The sequence below is a fragment of the Lepisma saccharinum genome, chromosome 20 (assembly GCF_977018435.1).
Source record: "Lepisma saccharinum chromosome 20, izLepSacc3.1, whole genome shotgun sequence".
Lineage (NCBI taxonomy): Eukaryota > Metazoa > Arthropoda > Insecta > Zygentoma > Lepismatidae > Lepisma > Lepisma saccharinum.
Genome location: NC_139248.1, coordinates 60,253,051 through 60,278,048, shown reverse-complemented (window position 1 = coordinate 60,278,048; position 24,998 = coordinate 60,253,051). Strand labels below are relative to the sequence as shown.

General features: G+C 37.6%; 1 protein-coding gene across 1 annotated transcript in view; it reads right to left on the bottom strand.

The window, feature by feature from the left end:
* Positions 1-24,998, bottom strand: part of LOC146003487 (uncharacterized) — a 328,072-nt gene that overhangs the window by 20,285 nt on the left and 282,789 nt on the right. Inside the window, exons 15-16 of the mRNA XM_083141777.1 lie at positions 5,312-5,544; positions 1,701-1,960 (exon numbers count right to left, since the gene is read on the bottom strand). Coding sequence (XP_082997903.1) covers positions 1,701-1,960; positions 5,312-5,544 — 493 coding nt within the window. The remainder of the gene's footprint in view (positions 1-1,700; positions 1,961-5,311; positions 5,545-24,998) is intronic.

Below are 24,998 nucleotides of genomic sequence, written 5' to 3'. Positions count from 1 at the left end.
CCTTCACAATAATATCTGTAAGAATGCTCTTGTTCTACTAAAGCTAAAGAGAGAAACAATAAGGAATACCAACACATCTTTCTTCCATGGCAGCTGATAAAGGACCAGAGGCGGTGTTACTGCAGGTAACATCAAAATGTAAAGAATTAAAAAGTTGTTTCAATAAAATGACAACATTTTTAAATACATTAATGAACACCGTTCCCGTCGAGGAGATATTGCCTAGGACATTTTTTCTGCAGCCGACAGAAGCGAAGAGGGAGGCCGTTCTGCTACCCTCAAGAGGCAACAAGGAAGAAGAGGGCGGCAATGCAAGGAAAGAGCGGGGAAGGACTTTATGGGGTTATTCATATGCCTGTTAAGGGACCCTGTTGCCGTTCAGACCTACCGGGGCAGCCAGTGTTGTCACATCGGAAAAAGAGCTAAATCCCTCCTAAAATAGGAATGCAATTTCTGTGAAGCAACTAGAGGTAGACTGCAAAACCAAGGCTGGATTTAACTACAATTGAGACCAGTTAGGTAATAGATGAAAATATAGTTCCTTGCTGTGATTCGTGATTTGGACAAACCTTGCTCCAAAATACTAAGTTGGCAACAGTAGTACGTACAGCTGGGTTTCCCTTCCACGAAGGAGCGGAGTTCTGTCATCTGCTCAGTGCTAACCACACAAACGTCAAACTGACCTGAGAAAAGTGTGGTTCTTCTTCTTCCCCTTCGCAGCTCATTTCAAAGAAACGGAGACAGATGAAGAATTGACAAAAGTCTACCACTATTCATTGGATTTTTGTGGTAACTGTCTCATGAGTGGTAATTCTTTCTAGGAGTGTTTGTGGCTAAATCAATGTGCTGATTGCAAAACAAGAATGAACAAATATCTAGCTCGAAGACATGTTTTCTCTCCCGAAGGAGGGGGGGGGGTGTAATAACGTCTAGCAGGCATAATTGTCGTTCTGATTGATAGCCGGTAACACTTTTTAAAAGTCACGCCACGCCACTGCAAAGGACTGTTGAGTGACTGCAAGTTAAAAATATCTTCTACTTTCATTAAAAATATATTATATTTCCAGTATGTGCTGTGACTGAAATATTCGAAAAGAAACACTGTTACATGTCAGTTATTTTACACTCTAGAATTTACAGCATATTCCTGAAAAAGTTGTTTTTAAAACTGATTTTGACTCACTTTTCCATGGTTGGGCAAACATTGGCCCAGCGTAAGACCAACATCAATTTGCCAACCAACGTAAAGCCAACCTTTCCCACGTAAAAACTGACGTTGGCCCAACGGTTGTGGTTATTTGATAATAAAGTGGTCTTTGTTCTTTTAGTCCACACTATGCACAAATAGGCTAATTGGCACTGGACCTACAGTTTAAGTTGGGAATAAAACCACTATTGGCCTCCACCTGCTATCAAACCTGAGACCCCTTGATTACAACGTAATGACATTACCACTATGTCATCAGGCAGACCATAAAATGATATTTGTGCAAGGCAAAGTTTGCAGCCTTACTATTTTTAGAACATTTTATGCTGTACCGAAATTTTTATTCATTAAAATTATTCATTTATGATGCACTTTTTTTTCTACTCATCAATTAATAACACAATAATTCTATAGGTGTAATCAACATGATATTGATATTTTCTTAACGTAAATCACTCGTCAATCAAATGTCAATGCATTTAACAGTTCTTACCTTTGCGAATGCATCATGGATGTGCAAAGGTAAGCACACTCCATTGTTTCCATAGAACTCTTGCCCATAGTACTTCAGTCCACTGATTGGTAGAAGAGCAATGGCCGCAGAGGTGAACCAAACAATGGACATATTAATAGCAGCCAAACGGAACGTAGAGTGAGGCCTTTCTAGTGGTTGTGTAATGGACACGAACCTGTCGTAAGTGATGATCGAGAGGATGAACACTGATGATTCAGAGCTGATGGTACTCAACAATCCTGATAAACAGAGAAGAACGAAAGTTATAAATTTGTTAAATGATGGACGAAAATCTTAATGCAAATAGAAATGACAAGAACACCAGATTTAATAACATGAAAAAATGTGTTTATTTTCATGAAATGGTATATATCATTACAAAGGATACATGTTGCCCATTAAGGATGTAAAATAATATCTGTCATATGTACTCATGCATGTATGACTTGCTCTGCATGTAGTCACTCTATCGATAAAATTTACAGACTTGCTCCTCGATTTAGCCACGATTCCACATACCCCCAAAGGAAGAAGTCCCAGGGTGTAAGATCACATGACCTTGCTGGCCAGTTCTCGTCGCCGTTGCACGAAAGGGCTCAGTCCGGAAATTTGTCATGCAGCAAGGCAATTGTATCATGGGAGGTGTGGCAGGTAGTACCATCCTGCTAGAACCACAAATGTTCAATATACATGCCATTCAAATAAGGTCACAACAATTTCGTAACCATTCACTGTTGTATCATTTCCATCTTCATATTGGAAAAAGCAAGGTCCGAAATGGTAGAGAGGAGTTGTTAAAATTGTAACTTTATCTTTAAAATATTGCTGTCATCTGAACACATTTTATCATGCAACAAAATATTTCTGCATTTTAAAATACTTTTTTGTATTGTTTGCAACATATGGATTTGCATATATTCTAATTTGTTCTGAGAATTGTCCTACACAAATAGAAAAATTTAGACTGATTTATGTTTATTTGAAATGTTCATTTACCTTAATTACAGTTATGAAATTTGAAAGCACCTTAATTTTCCTCCCTGTTCTAGGGATTATTCTAATAAGCGTCAATGCAGTTGCTGGATTTTAAGTAAGTCTATTGTTTTCTATTATGATTCAATGTCTACGTTTCTTAGCATTTCATTGTTTTCATGTTAGTTTTAGTTTTGAGTCCATGGTTTTAATTATCTGTAATTGAATGTTTTATCTAAATATTTTGTATGTCACATCTAATTGCATATTATGTTTTCTATGTGTACAACTGCTGTATTGAGGCATTAAATACCTCAGTATATACTCGTATAATATGTAATAAATAAATAATAATATATCATTTAAAATTGTCTCTATACTGACCGAGTAAGCTATGTTTTCTAGCATATTTAAATTTGTATATTGGAGAAAAGTAGCTTTCCATTTGCTGAATGTGTGAAGCTCCTAATGCATGGATGTTTCTGTTCATTTCTTCTCGTAACTTATATGTGCAAGTTGTACGAATACACAATGAAAAGTATGGCATTGTGGCAGTATGATTTGATCTTCGCAAATATGCTACATTTGGAGCTAGACTTTCCCTCATACAACTGGAAAGCTCCTTGGATATTTTGTTTCTTGTGAAACTAGATTTCATACTTAAGCACTCTAGTGGGTACTGTACAAGGTATCAAACTGGAAGCACTGCTTTCCAACAGGCTAGGTTAATAATGGCCTTTTACATTACTAGCTTCTGTACATGACAATGAAAGTAACAAATCAGTATTAACTTTCAACATGACAGAGATGATGAAATTTGTTTAGCTCACTGATGCCTGAATGTACACTGGATTTTAAAAACAGATGCAAAAAAGCACTACAAAAAAAGACCAATATTGAACTTGTAGGACTACCCAATCCTAAGGAAAAGTTGTTTCGCAAAATTGATAAGAACGGTTGACAAATTTTAAAAATCTGAAAATTTAGAATTGTGTTTAAAACATTTCTGCCTTCACCGAACTAAAATCTCATCACAATTGGACCACAAGTTTTTTATTTATAGAATTTCAAAGCAAGCGATCATTTGCAAAACTTTTTTTTTGTCAGAAAAGTTCCAGGACTGTTTTTTTATTCTTTACCTGTGATATTCAAACACAAGAAATGGGTGTTATTCAGTCACCTGATATGTGTTCTGAATAGACATGGCCTTGGAAGTGTTTCCATGTAAACTCACTAGGTGGCAGGGCTGTGCTTAGCAACCCACTGTTTGGTTTGGTTTTTGGTTTGATTTAGTTTATTTTACTTCGCGTTTTGTGCCTCTTGGCCAATTTGCGAAGGTGGGGATGAGTGATGAAATGATGACATTGATGAGTGGACATTCACAAACAACCAAGCCCGAGCGGGATTCGAACCCGGGACCCTTGGTGTCGCAGTGCGATGTGCTAACCACTCGGCCACAGGGTTGGGGTTATATATATATATATATATATATATATATATATATATATATATATATATATATATATATTACTAACTTATGTTTTGCGAGTATCGAGGTAAATCCTGCGACGTTTCGGGATGCAACTGCTCCCTTCCTCAGGCTGCTCACATTTAGGTTATGTGTAAATCATAGGTACCTATGGAGAGTTCGACGTGATTATGATTTACACATAAACTTACTATCATGACCCGATCAAGTTCTCACTTCACCCTCACAATTTAGGGTTTGCAGGTGAGATTTGCCCTCATGAGGGTCACCGGATGGTGAACATCTCTGCAATGTGTCTGGTTATTCCAGGGAAAAGAAACGTAAAATTTCATACCCAATCTGTCCATCTGCCATGATGCCTATGGCTTGTGGCAACAGTATGGCTGTTCCAAGTGCAACAATTAAACCTGTAGCTGATGACGAGATGACAGTATCGCTAGACAGCTGTGGTTCAGTGTCCTCTCATGAAGATTCTCTTTGTTATATTTAATTGTACAGGATGCTTTCATGACCTTGACTTCAAACTGGCATGGTGGATGGAGACTGACCTAAGTACCAATATGAGATGATGAACCCCGGTCCGGAAATGTGTCGTTAAAAACTTAAAAGCTGAAACTAATTGAGGCTGCCTATGAAAGTACGTACAATAAGACAACTGAAAGATGGAGCTTGTATTTAATACAAAAATTACTACAGTATTTCCTAGTACACTGCAATGAAAATGTCACAGTAGGAGTTAAAAATGGCAACCTCCAGCATCGCAAAAAGCTCTGTCGCATCAACTTGAACATCCATGGACTCATTCTGATGATGCCCTGCAAGGTTTGCCCTTATCCCCGTGGCTTGTCCTCACACTCACTGACCACCATCAGGTCTCCCTGGTGGCATAATGGTACTATCGTCACCTTATAATGAAGTGGTCTCGAGTTCAATACCTGCTAGAGGGACATTGTACAGTGGGTCAGATCTGACTTTAAACTGTATGTTCAGTCCTCATTAGCATATGTCTGTATAAAGTGGGCTTACAAAACAAAAGCTTAAAAAAAAAAACATCACCCTCACAACTTAGTCCTCATCTCGCCCTTACCATGACAAGTGTTCCAGAAGGTGAGGATACACTACAACTTACCACAGAAATTGCACTGCCAACTCTTCCTCCAGGAGCTCTCGTGAATAATGTACACCCCTCTGTAGTGCGAATCATAGGCAGCAATGAGGAAAAGGTAAGTTCCCATCAGAAGATCCGAAAGAGCCAAGTTCTTGATATAAAAGGAGTGAACAGCGTTGGGTTCTTTGACGAGGAAACGCCCCACGAGAACAAACAGGTTGCCAATGCAAGCTGACAGGGCCATCACCCACACACTGTAAGCAAAGAGAAATGTACCAATTATCATTACAGTTATTTTATTCAAGATTATTGTGGAACATGTTGTATGTATGTATTGATTGATTTGCCATTTTTGGCTAATTTGCAAAGATGGGGATGCATGATGATATGATGAAACTGATGAATGGACACTCACAAACATCCATGTCCAGGCTGGATTTCAAACCCAGGACTCCTGACATTGTAGCGCAGTGTGTTAACCACTCCGCCATAGGAGCCGACATGTTTTTTGATTCTATTCAAATTCTTTATTTGAGTGGGCGAGGTTCAGCCTGAGGCTGTTCTGCCACCTAACCCATGTCATGGAGTACATTTAAATTTGCATTTCTTATATGTGCTTACAGTATTAACTATTAATACAGTACAAAACAAAATGTAAGGTAAACCGGGGTATTAAGGACCACGGGGCATTAAGGACCGTGTGCTAGAATTTCGTAAAAAGCGCAAAGAAATGCGAAGCGGCAGGCACACCAGCCATGTCTATTTCCCCATCTTCCTACTAGCCCTTCACCTAATTCAGAACCATCATCCGCCGCTGATCGTGACCTCCGGCAGGCGCCATTTTGAAGAAAAATGTATCAGCCAATCACATTTGAAAGTTTAGAGCCAGTCAGAATAAGCCTCCCGCGTACTACTGAAAGTAGTTCGGCACGTTACCGAAGGTGGTAGGACTGCGCACGTGATACGCTTTGATATATGGGTTTTTCGACAAATGAGGACTCTTGTTATATAAGCTCTTTGAACTACGAGTTCCGGTGACAGTGTCCACCGAAATAAGGTACCTGCAGTAGGGGTGTGCGGGATCCCGAAAAGTCGCGACCGGGATCGGGAAAAAAATTTCCCGTCCCGATCCCGACTTCGGGAAATGATTTCTCGACTTTTCGGCATCCCGAGCAGTCGAGAAATACCGAATGGTCATTTTAAAAAGTCGTTCATTCTCGACGTTTTTTTCCTTGCAAATGTCTGGAACTTATCGGAAATTGTTAGTTTTTATTCCTAAAATGCAAAGACAATCACTTAAAGTGAAGATGACTTGTAGAATTCGAGATTTCCAGAGCTTCGGGAAATTTCGTAGATTTCCCGTCCCGAAAATTTCCAGACTTTGTCGGGAATTGACGAATTTTTCCCGTCCCAAATGTCTGGATTGAAAAAAAATCCCGTCCCAAAATATTCTGTCCTGCACACTAGCCTGCAGTGTCGTATCCAGTGATGTGCCGTAGACTATAAGTTTACGTCTACATGCGTTGTCTACACGTAATCTACGCGTAGATTACATTGGGCTGTAGTTTACATAGACTACGTAGACAATCTAAAGTGCATTAAAATTACTTTTCAAGGCTTTCATGAAATGAAAGTTACATTTTCAACTATATTGGTTCCTAACGAAATGAAAAGAATCCTATTTACAACAAAATTTCTCTTCTCTTCTATCATCAACTATGGAAGAAGATAAATAGTATGCAAAAAACAACAACAGATGGCAGTCGTGTGGCAAGAGTGGTATTTTTCCCATAAAACACTAGAATATTTCCTATATTAGGTTTCTTCCTAGGTGAGAAATTGTTCGAGTTTGGAAGAAAGAGTATGAAAAGTTCTCCTCACACATCAGCAACTGATAAGCAATATAATTTTCTTTTAATTCCACGGCGCCCTTTGCTAAGCAATCACCTTTCGCCATGTTGTTTACATAGATTACGTAACCTACTTGTATAAAATAGTCTACGTGTAGAATGTAGACTACCGTTGTTTACGCGTAGACGCACATCACTGGTCGTATCACTCCTTGCTTTCGTTTTGAAGCCAGTGGGCGGAGCTCAAGTTTGTCTGCGCAAGATGGCCGCATCTACTTCAACCAATGACTTCAACAGACAGAAGAACATCGCATCGGCTGCTGCAACGCACGCGGGCTGGAAGGAGCACGGAAGTAAGCTCCAACTACAAACGCGTGGTTTACTTTACACTTAAATACTACAAAACAAACTATAACTAGCGTTATTTGCTTATGGAATATTATTCCTTCAGGTTTCTTGTCGCTTCTGTTAGTACAGCCGTGTGTTGAGCAGGCACCATTGCTTCCTAAATCTTATTCAAAAGTACACAAAATTACATGCTTTCTTACGGCGTCTTCGAATGTTTTGGTCTGACTTCTCCGGTTCTGTCACGTGACCCGGCTTCAGAAATAGCGCGCAGGGCTTACTCCTCTCACATTCTTACCTCCATGACCGAAATTAATCGAACAAAATAAACAGGAACGCGCACAGGCGGATCGAAAATATTTTTCTGGAAAGGGTACAGAATAGGAGAATACTGGAAATTTTTCAGCGTAGCTTATATGCAATTCACATGATGATAATTGCCAGGGTTCGTTCTAGGTACAATTTGTGCTCAGCAGGGGTGCCTATCCTCCCCAAGGCCAATGGCGCATACCCCCAAAAATCATGTCATGCGTGTCCCCCCCAAATCATATCACGCGTCCACTCAAATCATATCGTAATCCCCAGAAAGTATTTAATTACAACAGCGTGTCTACTGAAAGTAACTTTTTCTTAGCTTGACTGAACAATATACTTGATTTGCCTCACCTCCTTAAACAGGGGTGCCCATCACTCAAGACCGCCCCTAAAATCGTTTATCATAATCCCCCCAAAGTAGTTTGTATGAATACGTAATAAATTGATGTATATTTGAATGAAATACCATGTTAAATTGTTCATATTTTTTAATTATTCGATTTTTGAAAAAAAACAACTTAAAGCTAGCACATTGATTGGTTAAAGGTAGTAAATTATGTAAATATGCATATAAATAGTGTTTGTGAGTGGGTTTATACACAACTTAAGATAAAGATAAAATATTCAACCTTGGCAAACAAAAATAAATAACATGCTCCAGCCGTATGACCGATTCAATTATTGTTTCACAAGACATTACAGAACCCTAGCTAGAAATTCTTAAGCTCAGGGCGATAATATAACAGGGTTCCTCTTTCAAAGAACTCCCCCCCCCCGTTTTCTTGGGGGTAAATATAATTATTTTAGTAACCGATAACAATAATTATGTGGATTTTATCTTTAGTGCAAATTTAACTTGTTAAAGTAAAATTATCCTGTGAAAATAAGTTAGAAATGCAGATTCGATATATTTTGTTTCAAATGATGCACCTGTTTTAAATTAAACAGCATACCAACCCTAAGCAATATGTTTTAAGAAGCGATGTTATTAATGAATATCAAGAATATCGCTTATGTCTTGTAATGCAGTTATAGTATAAAACTTCAAATTCACCTCAGTAAAGCGCCGAACACGCATTCCCGCACCGTAACAGAGTATTTCGAGCGAAGCGAGCAAGAAAATCTTTGCATCCATTTCTTTGCAGGCTTGCAAGAATATTAATTTATTGGGGTGTCAATACTTTCTTAGGATCCAGAGATATTTAGTCTTTTCTAGTTTTTCTTTTGGCACGTTCGGGGTCGAAAACGTGTGGATACCATATCGCTAAATACAGTCTCCAAAATGTAATGCTCAATTCCCCTCTAACCAAAATACCTGCCATAATCTAAGACCCCCCAAACGTTTAATTCAGAATCACCCCCAGAACCCACGTGTCAATTAAGGCCTAATATGTAAGAGTTGGATATACGCCCCCCCCCCCTTTTCGATAATACACTTAAACACTTTCTTTCCTTAATCTAATGGATTAACTGTGTATTTAAGGTGTAAAGTTTTTCCATGTATTTTGGAAAAATATATAAATGTTGAATTTTATATTATTTGAAGGGGAAAAATCCCCACAAAAAATTTTGATGGCGCAGCTAGGTGGCGGCTAGGTAGGTGGGCACCCCTGAGTGGTCAGATAAGCTAATCGGGACTGGATCTTCAAAGTGGAATTCGAACCACTGTGCAATGAACCTCTAGCCCCCAATCCAGGCCCCTTTAATTATAGGGTGATATAATTAGTAGATTTTTGTGAAATAGTAGTTAGTAATGCTCTGTTATTTGCATTAACAGTGATTACGGAAAGAAAGAGATAATGTTCAGAATTAATTTCTTCAGGCGAAATTGTCAGAAACAGAAAATTTCTGACCTAGCATTCTCTCTCTTTTTGTTCATCACTCATCAGTTAACGGTATTGCCTGGTAACCAACAACCCCTGGATAAGAATTCCAGTGTCGACTTATTAATTTATTTGTCCAGTCAATATAGTCCCAATTGATGTATTTCTGTTAAACTTGTTTCATGGATTCTCAAGAGATTTAACATTAGTACACAAGCAGCTCTTTGAAATGCAAAATGAATTCCTGTTCTTAATGTTGGAAATTTACTGCTGCCAGATTCAACTTCAGAAACACAAGTTTTGGAAGCACTTCAGGAAGTAACCTACTTCTTCTCTTATCGCAAATCTGTTCAGCAACCCTGAACACTCAATCACTGAATACTGATGCAGCAGGTATGCCCAAGTATTTTCTCAGCACTTGCTTCAGGTTTGAATACTCATTTTTCAATTTCCAATACAACAGCAGATCCTGGTTCAGCAATGTATTGTTTTATTTCCGATTTTGAGTTAGGTTGATCTTCTGAATGAGAGTTTGCAATAATTTTATTACAAAAACTCTACAATAATGATGAATCATAAACTAAGTTTCAATAAATCTTACAAAACTAATATATAAAACTTATTAGAAGGTAAAACTCTAGTATAATCTGTACCGGTTTAAATATCGGATTTTTGCCGATTTCGATACCGATGCCGATATGTCAATTTCGGCCGATTTTCATACATCTGTAATCGGCTTCGGCACATCCCTAGGTATAATGCTATCACTGCCTTTCATAAAACTTAATCATCCCTTTTTGGAAGGGTACGTGCCTCCGTGTCCCTGACGCTAAATCACCCGTGGCTATCGTGTGTATATTAACATCTTATCGCCAGGCACGTATCTAGAAATATGTTTCGGGGGTGGGGGGTTGAATCAAATTTCTCAAAATCATAATAATAATAATGTTTAAACAAAAATAATTATATTAAATTATTTAAAATAGAAGTAATCAAAATATTGAAATTAATTAATATTATATTTTTATTAGATGAATAGGTAAAATAACGGTATAAGAATAGTGATATAATAGCACGTATACATTATCTAGCTTATGTGTAGTTAAGGTCGGCAAAGTTTGTACCAAAAAAAAAAACTGCTCTGGCAAGAAAATTAATGTCAAATAGATAAAAAATTGAATATCTATTAAATGTAAAAATAAAGTTGTTAGATGCAGTTTACGAAAAGTAAAGTTCCCGGCAGTGATGTCCCGTACACTATACGTTTACGTCTACATGCGTTGTCTACACGTAATCTACGCGTAGATTACATTGGGTTGTAGATTACATAGACTACGTAGACAATATAAAGTGCATTACAATTAATTTTCAAGGCTTTCATGAAAGGAAAGTGACATTTTCAACTATATTGGTTCCTAACGAACTGATAATAATCCTATTTACAACAAAATTCCTCTTCTACTCTATCATCAACTATGGAAGGAGATAAATAGTATGCAAAAAAAACAACAGATGGCAGTCGTGAGGCAAAATTAGAATTTTCCCCATAAACAGTAGAATATTTCCTATGTTGTGTTTTTTCCTGGTTGAGAAATTGTTCGAATTTGGAAGGGAGCGTATGAAAAATTCTTCTCACACATCAGCAACTGATACGCAGCATAATTTTGTTTTACTTTCACGGCGCCCTTTACTAAGTTATCACCTTTCGCCATGTTGTTTACATAGATTACGTCATCTACATGTATAAAATAGTCTACGTATAGAATGTAGACTATCGTTGTTTACGCGTAAACGCACATCACTGGTTCCCGGTGATATTTTGTGAATGTTAAGTTGTAAGTAGTAATACATCTTGCATAAATCTACTTTTCCACTGTGATTCAAAGTAGTATGATTACAATATATTCATAATACTTGCCTTCCAATAAGTTTGGCGGATATAAATAACCCTTGTTAAAGAACAAGTATATTTTCATTATTTAATTTTAGTTATCTTAATATTTCATTATTTTCATTATTTAATTTATGTAATTTGTAAGTCTTTCGGGAGGGGGGTCCGGACCACCTGAACCCCCTAAATACGTCCTTGCTTATCGCGCAACATGAATGAATTCTGTGGATACATTTGTGGATGTGTTTAGTATTGACAGTTGCTTAGATATTGATATCACGTGATAATTTTGTCCTAATAAATGCAAAACTTCTTTTGTCCGCAATACGTTAACTTTCTGAATCCAATAGTTCGAAGTCGTTAACGGTTCAGGATATCTTTCTTTAGGATTTTAACCTTGAACATGGGCACGGACTTCGCGAACACCCTGTTGGGAGCGTTTTATAGCCTCCATACATGGATCGTGTTTCAAGGAGATGCAATATTCGAGTTCAAGAAAGAAAAGCCTTGTTTACGGGGAAAGGGGATAAAAGGGAAGTGGGCTAAACAGGGATTGTCCCTCAGATAAAAGCTCCATCTTCCTCTGTTGCTATGGCAACGATGCCCGAGGGTGTGCCACATCTTACATGCCAATCTCGCGTTGTGAGAAGAAACCACTTGACATAAAAGGCTCATTTAGGGAAGTGCGATGCTTCTTGTTTCATATTGTTTAGCTTCCCCTGTAGCAATCAAGATCTCGTGAAAGATTGGTTTCATACTTGCCAGGCGTTCAAAACTTAAGTACGGCCAGGTAACTGAGTTTCTGTACTTGGTTCAAAAAGTAACTCAGTTACAGTTACTCATTTCAAAAAGTAACTGAATTACCTTTGCTCATTTTGAAAAGTAAGTCAGTTACTTTCTGCTGAAAATATCCTTTAGTTCAAATTACGAGCAATAAATGCTCATTAATACATGCAATAATAATATAAAGACTTACATGTATTTTCTTTGAGCAAAATAACTTCATCTGAATTAGTGACTTTGCTAAGATTGTTATACCCGCGGCCCAAGTTCTGTATAAAAGAAGTCGGCTGAAATGTTCTCGAGAAGGATATAAACTAAAACCATGAAACTTTCCTGCTGTTTCGTGTATTCACTTCGAAGTTCAACACACTTGGCACATTGTCTCTTTCGTTTCTTTAACACTTGTATCGTCTGCAAAAACTGCAGACTACAAATCTGAATCCTTGAATTTTTTTGTCCTTTCAGTATCTATTACATATATGAAATAGGTAATAGGCTAACTGAACAAGATCTGGCGAGTAGGATGGATGTTCCATACACTGAAATCCCAAATCCTTCCAAACAGCCAGTGTCTACTCAGCCGTGTGTGAGGGAGCATATTGTCCTGCAAAAACATAATTCTTATCTTATTTCCACATTATTATCTGCCATTGTTCTTTCAATCACTTAGAACTGATGAAAAACAGTGCAAATTTCTAACATTACGGTATGAAATAAAACTCTTTACAGCGACAATCACAAGAGTACCGGGTGGTCGTAATTAAATATCCCCTATTTAGAGCTCTCTTGACCCCGTTCGAAGCAACGGATTGCAGTGAAACTTTGTATAGAGGTTATGGAGACCATGGAGAAGAGAAAGAAGATGAAACAAATTAGTTCGAATTTTCACCACATGGTTGAAATGTGGCGCTGAAATAACAACAACCAGAAGTTGGACATGTAAAACTTTATTTTGAGTTTTCGCTAGTACAGGAATGTTCAATTTGGGTGAAGTCACGTTTCCCGGGATGTTGTTCACTATGCACCACCTTGTGGTGAAAATTTGAACTATTATTATTTCGTCAACATTCGCTTCCCCATGATCTCCATAACCTCTCTACCAATCCGATGCTTCAAAAGGGCTCCAGATGGCTCTGAGTGGACCACCTGGTAAGTATAAATTTTTGAAAGGGGATAGGAGCGATAACGTTTCAGTCCCCATCTAGTATAAATTATGGTAAAACTAGGCAAAACTAGGATTACACGCAAGATTGATTTATTTAAAAGTGAACCTCGACACGAATGGCTAGCTACCTGCTCGGCTTAGGACATCGGTACAGCATGAGATACGTCAGGGTAGGGTTCTTTATGATACACATATATAGAAAGGAAACAACGTGAATGGCTTATAATGGAGATATACTAAATATCGTTATATTCTGAGATCATCAATATTGTACATTTCTGTATTAGCATATAAATGTTGCTATTTGATAATCTTCTTATTGATATATATATATTATTCTTGTATATGAATATGGCTTCTACTTCTACGCCGAATGATTAAATATCTCCTTTCTCAGGAACATAAACTTCTGCTCCTCTGCAGGTATACGATAATAGAATCTACTTCTACAGGAACATGGACTTCTGCTTCCCCGCAGGTAGAATTGGATTTCTTCTATTTACAGTAATGCAGACTTCTGCTTCTACAGGAACATGGAGTTCTGCTTCTCCGTAGGTATACGATAATAGCATTTACTTCTACAGGAACATGAACTTCTGCTTTCCCGCAGGTATAATTGGATTTCTTCTATTTACAGGAATACAGACTTCTGCTTCTACAGGAACATGGACTTCTGCTTCTCCGCAGGTATACGATAATAGTATCTACTTCTACAGGAACATGAATTTCTGCTTCCCCGCAGGTATAATTGGATTTCTTCTATTTACAGGTGTATTGACTATAATACAAAAGAGTCTGCTACTGTTGTCGACTGCCACTTGGATCTTGTGAGTTCTTATCTGCTATCTCTTGATATATGCCTGTTGATACGTCAGATACAAGCGGATCTTTGACCATAATAGGAGATTCAATATCTTCTCCTTCTTGACGCCTCCGTATCTCTTGGAGAGCTTCTCGTGCCTTCCTTCCCGCTCTTTTTCCTCTTCTCTTAGGCATTCTAGATACATCTATCTGATTCCCCGCTTTTGGGTCGCTGTATGAAGAACTGCGCCGCCACTAACTATAAAACAATGTGGGGACAGCTCGGGTTCGCGTCAAGCCACGCGCATCTGCCGAACCCGGTGCTACATATTGAATGCGCAAACCGCAGTGCTTGGAGGCTGCCCAAAGAAATCGCACCACCGCTGCTGAACCAACAAAATTATTAAGAAAACCTTTTGTTAGAGTGCAACACACATATCTTTGCTGTTGCGCAGATACCAATTTTCGTTTCGTCTCCCTCTCTCTTAGCATCACGTGTTCTACGCTGCTCGCCAACCTTCGCCATTGTTGCCATATTGTCATTCCATTCCTGGACACACTCGCGCAAACATAATTGAAAACAATTGAATAGCGCTCCAGCTCGCGGTTCACACCGTTCGGCAGGGACTGGAATGTGGCAATATAGCATGACGAAGTGGTTGCTTCTTTTATGCAGTTGGCTAGTAACTAGTGTTGCCAACTGTAATAATGAAGCACTTTTTCTGTCACGGAAGGAGAAAGGCAGTTAAAGTGACGGTGAGTTTTGTTGGATTCGAAGTACCATATTTTTATTTCATACTAAGTATTTGACCGGTTTGACGTTGTGTGCGTGTATTGCGTGTGTGTATGTGAAAGTGTGTGTTTGTTAATGAACGTTAAATTCCATAATGCCTCCAGTTTTGTCAAAGTTGAAATCAAAAACCTTGCATAGCCAAGCTCGGGAAATTCACAAATTGTTCATATTTTATAATTTTGGAATTGTTCAAAAGAAATAAATTATGTGGCTCCATGAGCATTTCAACTCTTGGCTTCGGCACGTGTTCTTGTAGAAATTGCATAGAGGAGGCTGTCATTTCTGCTGCTTAATGCGATGCATATTGTTTTCTGTGTTAAAATTGCCATGCTTTGATGGGTGACAAGTTCATAGGAAAAAAAAAGAGACGCGCAGCTTATCGTCTAGTGGCAGTATATGTACTTGTTATTGTTGTGGAAGCTGGCATTGTTTGTAAATGTACAACAAAGGCAACCGACTGTCGCCGATCACAGAGAGGCAATAATACTGCTTGAGGAGGAGTGTTGTGGTCCTATTGTCGCGGTTTAACACGTTCGCATATTATTAGTTCTCAAAGCAGTGTATTATCTGTCGATGCAGTTCCGTACCAGTATAGACGGGTTTTGGGAGTGAACAGTTAGAACGACACCAGTGCATTAAAGCAATCGAAAATAATAAAGTGTTTATTTTGTTTGAAATCACTCAAATAAGGAATCAGTATGAAGAAGTCTTCTTTGCAGCAATTTTGGTAATTTTGCGTGTGTGTTAGTCCATATTTTGCGAATTTTTAGTCAATATGTATGTAGCTACATACAAAGCCACTTGTTAGTACACATTAATTCTAGTCCTGGTATAATGCATGACGTTTAAAACTCAACGTTAGATAGACCAGAATTCTCTAATTGTACGTAACAGCTGCGATTTTTCTATCTGCTCCACTAACAACACTGCCTGAGTGTGTCGCGCATCGCACGGCAGAAATATACGTGTTGGGCTCTACGAGAGACGAAAGATCAAAATCAAAATCGGTTCTCAACCTTCTTTCATTTTTTATACATATCGTAAGTGTACTTGTCAACTATTTTTCACATGTTCCTCTCTTCTTATAAATCATTGTTACACATTCGACTTGATTCAATTACTCATTGTAATTATCTAACTTTCTATTTTTGTTTTAATCATCCTTTACACATTTCTACTTTGTTAAAATTAGTTTTATTCTTTGTCACTGGTGCTGCCATCTGTTATTGTCTAAGTCAAACATTTTCCTTTTATCGCTCCTATGGACACGTAACAGAATGTTAAGAATCAATGCTGCTAGATGGGTTGTACTGTTTGACTCTCATTGAAGGCCTCCCATATCTAGTTCGACTAAATGCAGCGGAGATCTTCTAACATCGTAAGCAATCCAAACACAAGAGTTCTTCGAATACACGTCACCTGTAAAAGACTCGAAAACAGAGGGCGCTGCGAAAACGCGGCTTAATGAGATTGTCTCAGAGGGGTTGGAATAACACGAGTTAATGGTTGAGGATAAATTCTCCCCCAGGGGTTTCAATTTTCATCCAATTACAACTTTTCTCGTTCTGATTCTTTTTGTTTCATTCTGTTTTCCCTGGTCTGAGGAGAAACTGAATAAAGGAACGAGGAAGTCATATCCCGAAACGGATTAAGCCAATTAAGACTGGTAATATTTATATATTTTTTTCCTACGAACTGAACTATGCATATGCCCAGCATTTTCGTTAATGGGGATTACTCATATTTCTTATTTTTCTTGCCGATCTACGTGGCGGAGTGGTTAGCACAGAGCGCTACGACACTAGGGCTCCCGGGCTCGAATCCAGATCTGGGCATGTGAGTGTCCCTTCATAAATTTCATCATATCAGCAATCATCCTCATCGTCACGATTCACATGGGAGAAAAGTGGAGAAAAATATACCAAATCAAACAATCAACCTAACGTTTCCCGCATTTTACGTTCTCTTTTAGAAGAACGGGGCTTAGACATACCACATGAATTAGGGTAGTTACGATGCTAGTTAGAGGTTGGGGGATGAAAAGTTTTCAGTATTTCAGGTTCACGATTTATGCGACTGCAATGCAAGTATATACTTTACTAGCTGACTGCCCGTCGTTGTCCGGGTATTTATTTATCCCAATCTTCTAATATAATGAATTCTAACTATAGTGTAAAATGAACGGAGTTGAAGGGCATTGGGAGTGTCACTATTCATCTTAGCGACCCCGACAACTATAGATTCACACTAATATCGGTCGTTTTCGATTATTTTTACATTTCATCCCCTTCCCACCCCCACCCCTAGGGGTGCAAGGGGTGTGTTACCCGCACAGTATTTCTTGCCAGATTGTAAGTTGTATGTGTACCAAGTTTGGTCATCGTGAATGTCACCAATTAGCTTAGAGACTCCGAAAACTATGGATTCTACACTAATCTAGGTCATTTTTGACATTTTATTTTTCACCTAGAGTTGAACGGCATTGGGAGTGTCACTATTCATCTTAGCGACCCCGAAAACTATTTATTCCACACTAATATAGGTCCATTTCGATTATTTTTACGTCACCCTTCCTACCACCACCCCTAGGGGTGCTAGGGGTGTCTTACCTCCACATTATTTCTTTCCAGATCGTAAGTCATACGTGTACCAAGTTTGGTTGAAATCGCTCCACGCGTTCGAGAGTTATGCCGGAACAAACAAACATACATCCATTTTTATAATTTATATATGAGATTTGTTAGCGTCGCTTTTCTTCTACTTTTGGCTAATCGCAACGCAACGCAACACTCACAAACAATACACATGCTGAGGTCGGACCGACACCACGGGTCCCGGATTTCAATCCCGTTCTGGACCTGGGTGTTCCTGTAAGTGCTCCTTCATCAATTTTATCATATCCTCACTCATCCTCGTCGCCGCGATTAGCCGAAGCTAAATAACAAATGAAATAAATTGGGTTCTCTCTACGAACCCTGAAGATGGGCTTACATTTGAGATTCCCTGCCAGTAGCAATAGAGTTGTTGATCTTCTCCTAACGAGATGCCTGGACCGTAAGTTAATTCCTCTGTGTGAGGAAAATGTCGAAAAAATGCCACGCAGAATTCTAAAGAATTTGAACGTACATTTTTAAAGAACCAACAAAATAGTAAATTCTCCAGTATCATTGTTAACTCTTCACTCGAATTATAACCGTGTAATAATAGGTGTAAATCGGCAAGCTGTGCTGATTGGCTACCCGTGGCTGAACTGATGTCTAAATGCAAATTTCTGCGTGGGAGCTGCGTTTCAAAAGATACCGGGTGACATACTACTAAATATCGATTAAAGCTTCTGCTTCCAGCTTTTTCCCTCGACCACGTTTCTTATCGCTTCAAGTAATTTCCCGTTATCAGCCTCTGGTCCTGAATTGTAAGATGGCAAGGGCGATGAAACAGTCGAGGGTATTTGGTTGCCTTATCTGTGGCGTGTCTTATTGGCTCCCTAGAGAAGAGTATGAGAGGCGATTAAAAAATAATGAAAGTGTGGCAACCATTCAGTGCCAGAAAGATTCTCATTTCCCACATTTTACAAAAACCGGAACTTTTTCAGAGATGAGGCAACACAGTGTACTAAAAGAAGGGGGACAAAAACCTTTTCCAGTGTTGGTGTGTTTAGCACCCACTCGAATAGCATACCTGTGCATCAAGTGGACTTAAAACAAAAATTCAAACGAATTCAAGGAATTAGATTATGTTTTCAACATAAGCTTTATGACTAAACTTTTCAGCTCACTTCTGTTTGTAATAGTTAGTAACAAGATAGAATAACTATGCGTTTCAGATATACTTTTAATATTTCCAATTACTGAAATGCATAGTCATGAATGAAAACCAGTCGTGATGGATATTCAGTCATGTGGTGAATCGAGTAGAAGTCTACGCACCCACTTATTGTATCATTTTAAGTGTTTAATATGTTAATTGTATATGATGACGTAATTTGTTTTGTTCAATTGGGTAGTCTGTTATGGTTATGAACTAACCTTAAAACATTTGATTGTGGGTTGTGAGGTGAGAGATAGAGATATTATGAATGTTGCTGGATAATGGAAGTGATTTTGGAAATGTGAATGTGTTAATTTGTGTAGTCTATGACATTAATACAATTTTGTTTGTAATAAGGAGTTTAATAGCGAGTGCAAGTGTAATAAACATTAACTGACATCTAAATATATTTTTGGTGTACGAGACTTAGTAAGGTTTACGTAAACATATCCGTATCTGATTTCCCACAACCTGAGGGCTTCAAAGTAGGCTGATAAGTCTCATGCTCGCCGTCGAGGAATAAAAGTAAGTTGATCCATTGAGAATAAACCGGGGAACGTAACAACCAGTCGTGATGGATATTCAGTCATGTGGTGAATCGAGTAGAAGTCTTTGCAAAGATCTACTAACTCTCTAGCCTTCTTAAACCCGAAGGTTCATGGCTGCAGCAACACAGGCCTTCCATCTGTCCCTATCTTGAGCAAGATCTATATACTCTTTTCCATCCCTACCGATTTCCTTTAGGTCCATATCAACGTTGTCCCTCCATCTTCGTCTTGGCCTTCCTACAGGTCTCTTACCATCAGGTTTCCCAACAAGAATCCTGTGAACTCATCTTTCCTCTCCCATTCGTGTCACATGGCCTGCCCACCTAAGTCTTCTTGATTTAATCATTCTAATAATATCTGGACATGAATACAAATTATGTAGTTCTAAATTATGTAACCTTCTCCACGCACCTGTCTCCTCATCCCTTTTAGGTCCAAAGATTTTCCTAAGGATCTTATTTTCAAATATTCTCAATTTATGTTCCTCTTTCAATGTAAGGGACCAAGTTTCACACCCATATTATACTACAGGCAAAATTACTGTTTTGTATATTTTAACTTTTAGTTTCTTAGATATTAAACGAGAAGACAAAAGTTTATGGAGAGAGAAGTATCATGCATTTCCTGAATTAAGCCTACTTTTTATTTCCTCTTTAATATAATTTTAATTTGTTAATATTACTCCTAAGCATTTGAATTTGGAAACTGGTTCAAACGAGTTGTTATCAATAATTAGATTTTGATTATTACCTAACACTTGGTTTCGGCCTGTAAGCATATATTTAGTTTTCTCTTTGTTAACTTCCAAACCTATCTCTTTAGCAGTTTTGAAAAATATTTTAGCATTATTCTTAATTGTATTTATATCATCCCCTAATAAGTCTACATCATTTGCATATGCTAACAACTGAGTCATACCATTTAATTTTAGTCCTTCTTTAGTTTCTTTTACCTTCCTAACAGCATATTCTAACGCAAAATTAAGGAGCAACGCAGATAATGCATCTTGTTGTTTTAACCCATCATGAATTGTAAATTTGTCACACATTAATACCCACACGAATTTTACTTGTTGTGTCACTGGTACATACTTTTATCATACTAACAAGCTTCTTAGGTATTCCAAACTCGACTAATATATTATATAATTTATCTCTTTAGACCGAATCATATGCTTTTTTTGAAATCATCTACTACTAATAATAATAATTATTATGTAATATTTTATTATATTAATTTATAATATTTATTATTGAAATTATAACCATTATTATTATTATTATTATTATTATTATTATTTTTGCTAAACGCAAGTTCTATCAATGTCCTGCACAGATAACTCGAAATGCATCAAAGCGAATTTGATGCACTTTTAGTGCATCAAATGACACACCTAAACGTGTAATCTTGGATTATTGGAAATTGTCTTCGGATTTGATGCACTTTTAGTGCATCAAATCGAATATCGACTGTGGAGTGTGTCTTTTGATGCATCTTAGTGTGTTAATTGCACATCCGATGGGATTTTATGCATCGAAATGCATATTTCTCAATTTATACACTTGCATGCATAATTCTTACGAAGCAATTGTTCAGTGATTTTACTTAACTTATACAGAAAATAAATTGTGATATTACGATAATATGAAAGGAATTCTTAATTTATAAGCTCATAAATTGATCGAAGTAAAAAATATAAAGAATCAGGAACAAAAGTAAATTTATTTTTAAGTAATTAATTATATTTCCTATAGCTAATTAAAATGTCAAAATTGGTGCCACACTTGCATGTTCAAGCCACTAATAATGTTCTTTTGATGCATTGTTTCTGCACAGTAAGTAATTTGAACTCTTTGAGGAGGGGTCACATCTTGCCCTCCAGTCATAGAAACTTAAAATTTCCGTTTTATTATTGTTAATCAGTGCTTTCTTTCTGGGAGGAAAGTTCCGTTACTCTTCCAGTTGGTTTGTTCTTGTGTTCATCATAAAAAATACTAAAAATATTTTTTTTTGCATGTTCATAAATAAAAAAGTGCCAGAAAAAAAGTGCTTGTTATTATTATTATTTTACAAAACATAAAATTGAAATTATATTGAAAATACTTTGGCGTTGTTAACAAGTTCAGACTTGTGTACGCTATTTAGGTAGAAACTAGATTCGCTTTGCTTGTTTCCACAAGCATCTAAGTATATCACTTTGTTCATGAACAGTTCTTTGGCTTTTTTGTCCCTTTTTACGATATACAGATATGAAAGATCCCTTAATCTGCTCCGCTGCGGAATGTTATCACAACGCACTACGATGTCAGGGGTCTCGAATTCGAATCCCGGGCTGGGGATTCTTTTTGTGCGTGTCTCTTCATCAATTTTATGATATCATCACTTAGCTTCATCGTCGGATTAGCTTAAAGTGTAAGAAAAGCGACGTTAATAACAAAAATCAAATAAAGAATTTTTTTTTGGGGGTATTCACTACACCCTTACTTGATGTTAGTAACATGCACCTAACATTATTCACATAGTCCCAACTTATGGTTATTTTGGCTCTAAATTTAATGTTATTTCAAATCTTACCCCCCCCCCCCCCACCTTCAACTTGCCCGAAACGGAAAATTCTTTGTAAACAACTCCTGGGTGACTGGCTCATCACTGAGGGGTGCTCGCTGACGCTATGCGCTTTCTCCACCAGAAGCGTGCATTCCATTCAGTTTCCCTAGTTGGCGTCTTGTGAACTGGTGGTGATAACGTGTTTTGTTGGTGTTCGTGTGTTTTGCAGTTGTTTGCAGATTGCACAAGGAGAGAAGATCTACAGATTTTCGGAGTAAGGAAAAGTAAGTATCTATCCAGGTTATTTATAATTTTCCGTTGAAGTTCTGATTTCAGTACTTAATTCCAAATGCTCGAGTAAAAATTAAACACGTGTTCAGTCCCAACAGTTGAATTAAAATGGGAGATCAGCTTCAGGACCCAATCTTTAAAATAGCACAATAGAAGTGTTAGGTGTGAACATGGACGTCCGCAGGATTTTTTACAGGGAGGGGCAAGAAATGTATTTTTTTTCGAGGGGGGCGAACAAAGCAGATTGTCTCCAAAAATAGGGTTGTTTCCTTGAAAAAACATTGCTTAAATTTGAATTTATGATGTTCATGCAATAATTAACACCTATTATTGTGGCTAAAATGAAGTTATATGTGTGAAATACATAATTTTTGGTTGACTTTCATTTTCCCCCCCTTCCGGACGTCCATGGGTGTGAATTGAATGTTTCTTTGCTTTTATCTGCCCGTTTCAAAATTTATTATTTTTGCAATTGAGGACAAACCCAGTGTCGTGAAGCGAATACATGCATATAAAATTTCGTTCCGAATTTCTTTTCTCTTTTTCGAACCTCTTCCATCCTATTTACTTCCCGTCGTCTCGAACATTTCTTTTTCTATATTTCTCCTCACATTTTCGGTCTGTGCCTTCATTATTCTTTCTCTCCATTAATCTTTTACTATTCCTCTTCCTTCTGTCTCTTTCTGGCTGCCTTGCTTCTATATATTTCCTTCTCCCTCGCTCGTCTTATTTCTTTCTCTCTCTTTTCTATTTCTTTCTCTGTTCTCTATTTTTGTTTGCTCTTTTTCACTTTTTTCTTTCTATCTATCTCTATGTATTTTATTCTCTCCCTCTCTTGTTTCTCTATTTCGTTCGTTTCTCTATTCTTCTCTCTCCTTCACTTCCCTATTTATTTCATTTACCTCTCGCTTCTTTATTTCTTTCTCGATCTTTCATGTTCTTCTCTCTCCCCTCTCTCTGCCTGGCTTATGTGTCTCGCCTCTTTTCTCTCTTTCTTTCGGCCTCCCGGTGGCGTAGTGGTAACGTCGTCGCCTTGTAATCAAGGGATCTCGAGCTCGATACCCAGTGGAGACGCATTGCACGTTGGTTCGGATCCAAACGTAAATTGTAGGCCCAGTTCCGATCAGGCTATCTGCACATAAAGTGATTAAAAGAAAAACAATTCTCTTCCCCTCCTGTATCTCTCAAACGTGTGTGTGTGCGTCACCTCACTTATTTTTTTCTTTATCTGTCTCTCACTTGTGATTGTCTTCTTTCCTTCACTCCGTCTGCTTTTTAATTCTCTTCCTTTCTCAAATTCTCTGCCGCTTCTTTCATCTCTTTTATCTCCCTTAACGTGCTTCTTTCTTATGATGACATGGAACATGATGTCAATGCGTCTAACTTGTTTACATGCCATCACACTCATAAGAGAGAAGAGAATCATAAGTGAAAGATAAAGCGAAGTAAAAAGCGATACACAGACATATGCTGAAGATGTGTGTGGGGGGGATGCAAATCTGGGGAAGAGAGGGAGAGGGCGAAGGGAAGTGAAAGACATGGGAGAGAGAGGGGAGGACATAAATAGGGAAACGATTGAAAGACAGAGAAAGATGTCGAAAAGCAATCTGCGGGTTCCGATTGTCGCCTACACCAATCACCAACCACATCGAATTTACATAAGCTGGATTTTTGTTTTTTTTTTCTTTTATAAAAATTGAGAAGGCGTACATACAGTAAAACTCTAGAATATCTTCATCTTATTTACGAAAGTTCAGAAATATTATTTTAATATCCCTGAATGTTGGAGACAATAGTTCTACCTGTGATTTTTTTCGTAGTCAGTCCTCATTTTGCCATCTTTTCGTGCATCTCACGTTCTTCTTTTAAGAGTACTGGGGCGAAGGGGGGTTATGACCCCCACCAACCAACTTACCCTTGGGCACGCCACTGGGTTCTACTTTAGCATACAATGTTAATTGGATATTATCAATTGTCTAGTGCTTTAATATGTGTAGTTTCAAGAACTACACAACGGATAATGTCGAACTAACATATTTCAAACAATAAAAAAAATTAAAATAAGATATTTCACTCGTCTTATTAATTAGGAATGAAATGAGCGTTCTAGCACTTGTATAAAAATTTTATTTTTGAATGATCTACTTGTCTGTTATTCATTAATGTTAACTGTACCATTTAAATTATACTCAACTAGTATTTTGTTTTGATATTAAACTAAGTTTCGTTTTTCTGCTTATCCCAAGTAGATGTTATATGCAAAGTTTTTTTTGTTTATTTTTAAGGTACTTGTTGTTCCCTTCATGAAGACAATAAAGAAATATTCAGAAGCTCTTTTGCAGAGGAATTAAGCAAATGAACCGACTGAAGAGGGATTATTCTCTGGTTGTTGTTGATACCCACCAACAATGCAAGCAAAAGGTTAGTGTGTGTTACATATTGTTATCCGTAACATGATTATGTGCTAAGAAAATCTCACTTTCCACAGAAAATTTACCATGGTGCAAGTGTTGCTCATGTTTCAAATTACGACTTTCAAGTTAACACATGTAAATATAATTTTTCCATGTTGAATTAATTTAAAATATCTTCAGAATATTTTTTTCATTTCATAGATTTTAGGCTCATTAAATAAACTGCTTCACATAACATCTGAAGTGGCGGGATCATAACCACCTCTTTGGCCAAGTATTTCTAAAAAAAGAGAACATCAAAGACAGGAAATATGACAAATTGAGGGCTTAATAAT